Source organism: Artemia sp. Qi Xiang Cuo, chromosome 3 (genome assembly GCF_049724085.1).
Source record: "Artemia sp. Qi Xiang Cuo chromosome 3, ASM4972408v1, whole genome shotgun sequence".
NCBI classification, from domain to species: domain Eukaryota; kingdom Metazoa; phylum Arthropoda; class Branchiopoda; order Anostraca; family Artemiidae; genus Artemia; species Artemia sp. Qi Xiang Cuo.
Genome location: NC_142796.1, coordinates 62,820,970 through 62,825,316, shown reverse-complemented (window position 1 = coordinate 62,825,316; position 4,347 = coordinate 62,820,970). Strand labels below are relative to the sequence as shown.

Below are 4,347 nucleotides of genomic sequence, written 5' to 3'. Positions count from 1 at the left end.
AGAAGTTAATTCTTAGTCTGCAGTTCATTTTTGATATAGAAGAGCGCATACTGGATGGATGAGGAAGATATGACCTATATATCTTTTGTAATCCTTTTGTAATGAAAGGCTTGAGAGCTGGATAGTCTTCGTGAGAGGGAAAGCTGGCATAACTTTTTCAGAGTTGTATAAAAATGATTATTTTCACTTCTTGATGATTATCTATCATCCTATGTCAGAACCAAGCCAGACAGTCAGACAATAAAGGTAATCTTGCAGTCTATCAGTTCTGTGAGCCATTTGAAGGCATTTAAAGACCAAAAATGATTCAAATATTTATGACCGACCATGTCCACATGTTTTGCAAGCATTTGGGCGACTCAGAATTGTAATTAACAACAATTTTAATTAAAAACGGGCAAAGATTAATTAAAAAAAAAAAAAATAAGAGTTCCAAACGGGGATAGGTCCTTTTTATTAGACAGTGAAATAAATTCATACAAAAGCTCTAGATATTTCGATGACACAGACAGTCATCATCATCAGTAGAAACTAACGTATTAAAATTAAAACAAACTATATATACTGAAACCAAATAACAACTTCCGGTTCAAATTAAGTTTCCGGGCCATTGACTTGGAATGTTAAGTAACTGTCTTGACTTCTTTAACATTGCGTTGGATTTTTAATTAAGCTGGTACAAACTTCTTTTCTTCTAATCAAAAAATGAAATGTTGCTGACAGTTATTGAAAACACAAAAGCCAAGTAAAAAAACGAATATTGATTTAGGAATCAAAAGTGAGTACATAGAGACGCTTTAGTGTTTCCCGAAATTTGATAATAAGTGACTGTGATATTATAGTGGTTTTAGGTGATTTGACTATAAGAGCATAATGGGGATGGTGCTCTTCCTGCCCAATCTGAGCAAGTTGTGAAAGCTGGGAGCTGAGTAGGATGGTGAAAGCTCGATTACTATCCTCCGCGGTGCACAGCTGAAATAAAGCAGTTACTATTTGATAGAGCTAGTCTAATGTAGGATGGAGGTAGCCAGGGTGTAAGGAGGCTATCTTTAATTATATTATGGAGTAGACAACAAGGATTGCAAAAAGAAAATAAATTCTGGACAGAGGGAATCTAGAATAGATATGGATAAAAGCTCTCAGTAAACACAACCAGTATTCTTTTGGGGTACCTTAAGGTGCTCTTCCTGCCCAATCTTAGCAAGTTGTGAAAGCTGGGAGCTGAGTAGGAAGGTGAAAGATAGATTACTATCAAGATGGCTTCACTTTGAACTTGTCTACAAAATAATAATGCAATATCCCTAAAATGCTTTATTTGTATACTTTAAAAAGTGTCCTTAAAGGTATTACTTTTATTGTATCAAAACCCCATATTGTTTTGGCTTTCCGGTAAAGCGCTAGTTTTCTATAATCCTACAAACATAAAGAGATATCATCAGTTGTTTTTTTTGTGGTAATTTTATTGATATATGTTAGACAGACCGTAAAGTAATAATTTGTTCATTCTAAGTTCCAAGTTCGTGCTTTACTTCCCTCAGAAAAAAACTTTTTTTTAATTAAGCAGTTTAAAGCCAGACACAAATATATTAACTTGAACGTGATGGAGGAGGGGTTTAATCAGATAGGAATAAAATTTGATTTTTATAAAATCTACAATACATCTATGGTTTTCACTATCACAGGTAGTGAAATATAATAGATTACTGTAGGCTAGTTTATAAACTAAATTCGCTTAGGACCTTGATTTTGGAAAAAAAAAACATTTTCTTATGAAGGACTTCACAAATGCTTGTAATAACTAAAATTAATTTTTTTAGGTAATATTTTTTTTTAACTGATTTTCGATAGTGTAGAAAAATTTATTGGTATAAATATGGAAAAAGTTCTACCAAACAAAATGAAATAGATGAAATGAAATAGAGTTATTTTGTAAAAGAGATTAGAAAGTGTCTGATTTTCCACCGAGTGAAGCTCGGTCTCCTACTACTCAGCTTTAAAAGGTAATATTTTCTCACAAGACTTTTTCTTTCAAAATGGATGTTTAAACTTTTAGCTACTACGGGACACGGTTCACTCTTTACTAGATTGCATCTGTCACTTCAACCATGATATTCTCCCCGTTTATTTTGATAGCCCATATGACTATTTTCTTCAATTTGTATGTGCTTCGGTTTGTAGGTGTGTATACCTTATCTTAAACATAGTGAAAATTCGCTGCTATACAAATTCGCAACTTCCTTGGCGGGAGATTAAGTTCACAAAGAAGTCCTTTACCCATGGCACGACTGAAGCACTAGGATTATCAGTTTTTTTCGCGTTTTTAACCATTTCATAATAAAGACCTATTTTCGATTCTCAGAAATTCACAGATTTGTCATGCTGCACTTCCCTTTAAGAAACATTAATGAAGTACGTGTGTTTATAGTTGTCTTTACGCGTTCTTACACGTTTTACACGTTTAATATGTTTTTACACGTTTATAGACTGCAAGGTTTCTTTTCTTGGTAATGTATTTCATATTATTTCAGGTTATTGCAAAGCAGATCTTGCTGCATATTCCTTCAAGAGGTTCGTCCAAGTTGCTCATAAATGGAGTGGAAGATGTCGATCGGTCTCTTATGAATGATAATCCCCAATTTTTATCGATTTCTGGAAGTACTAGCTTTCCACATAATTATGTAGCAGTCAAAAATGAAAGTAAAAAATCTCCCCACATTCTTCCAAAGCATATACAGAAGGATGAAAGTTCTGAAAATAATCGTACAGGCCAAAAACAATTTGCACCTGACAACCATGTCAAAATCAATGACAAAATGGTAACCAGGACTTCAATGCCTGAATTAAGTCATTATCAGCTCTATATTACTGCAATTGAAGATCCAGGAATGAGGAGTATTCAGCTGTCAGGTGGTATACCTGAAAAATCATATAACTTACCAGACTTTACAAACGAAAATAGTATGGACTTCCATACTGAACTACATTCAGAAAAAGAACCATATTTCGGTAGCTTTAATTTTCATAGGCAAACTATTCCTTATATGCGCATGTCATTTCCCAATTATCCAGACAATCATGCTGAACAAACGACTAATAGTATAAGTAAGAGATACAAAGCTTCTGATGGGACTCATCTGGCACGATCGAGCAGCTTCCCTTACATTATACCTGAAGTAATTGATTATAATATTAAGACGAGGCCTTTAAAAGTTGGTCATCACAGATCGAAAAGAGAAGTTAGGCCAGTTCAAATGGATAAAGATGCGGTTTTTTTGACTCCAATTAGACTAAACACCCTTCGAGAAATGAAAGAAGATTTAGAGACTATGGATTTTGCACAAAATTTAGAGAATGAAGTAATGAATGGCGACTCCTTATCACAAAACAATCAAAGTAGTAATAGTTGCCTTGATGAAAAAGACTGTGAAGAAACAAAGAATGAAGGTCTAAGAGACGATAATAGTTCAGAAGATGTTACACCTAACGAAATATATTACGGAGCTGTTATTGAAAACCGGTTACCTGATAACACTAATTGGCCAGGGATTTTAACAAGAAAGTACCCACTGCCAGAAAGCATCCCGCTGTATTGGCACACGGAAAAACATTTCCCGCAGTCAGACGATATTGGGGCCATAAAATATACTCCTCCGAGAAAGGGACAGGCAATTCCTTGGTTATCCTCAGATTTTAAGAGTATGAATAAATTACAAGACAAATTTAAGTTTCAGGCAAACGAATGGGACAGGCGTAATGGGGGAGGAGGAATAAGACAAAGTACAGTTCCAGGAAGGCCTGATATTACGGGATCTCGGAATGCCCCACCGCGTGACGTTAGGCTGTTTATGAGAAATATAAACACTGACGAATTTTCAACAGGAAATATGTATCACAGTTTTTAAAATGTACCATAACGGTATTAGTTTTTAAATAAATTATTGTTCTATCTATTAGAAATAGCATCTTTGTTCAAGCCATATATTTTAGTTTATATATATATTTTTTTTTGGGGGGGGGAGGGGGGCTTTGTTACTTGAAAAAATAGGGCTGCTGATATTCTAAGGCAGATTTGCACAATATAGAATCCATAGCCCACTACCGTTGAGACAGTGGCATGTTAAGCTTTTTACAAATTAAATATTAAAAAATAGTTTTTTTCAACTGAAAATATGGAGCACCATTAAAAACTGGAAGGAACAGAAATTATTCTGTATGTAAGGAGAGCTGCCCCATCCTTAACTATTGCTCTTTACATTCAACTCTTAAACTTCTTTAAAAAATATTACTCATTCAAAATGACGGTCAAATTTTAGCGTAAAGGGTGAGGGTCGAAGAAGGGGTAGCCTC

General features: G+C 34.5%; 1 protein-coding gene across 1 annotated transcript; it reads left to right on the top strand.

Annotated features, from left to right (window-relative positions):
• Window positions 1-2,492: 2,492 nt before the first annotated feature.
• On the top strand, window positions 2,493-3,961 carry LOC148954389 (uncharacterized). The gene has a single exon (XM_089087074.1). It carries the CDS (start codon window positions 2,508-2,510, stop codon window positions 3,900-3,902), a length of 1,395 nt encoding a protein of 464 aa, XP_088943200.1. The 5' UTR covers window positions 2,493-2,507; the 3' UTR covers window positions 3,903-3,961.
• Window positions 3,962-4,347: the final 386 nt, after the last annotated feature.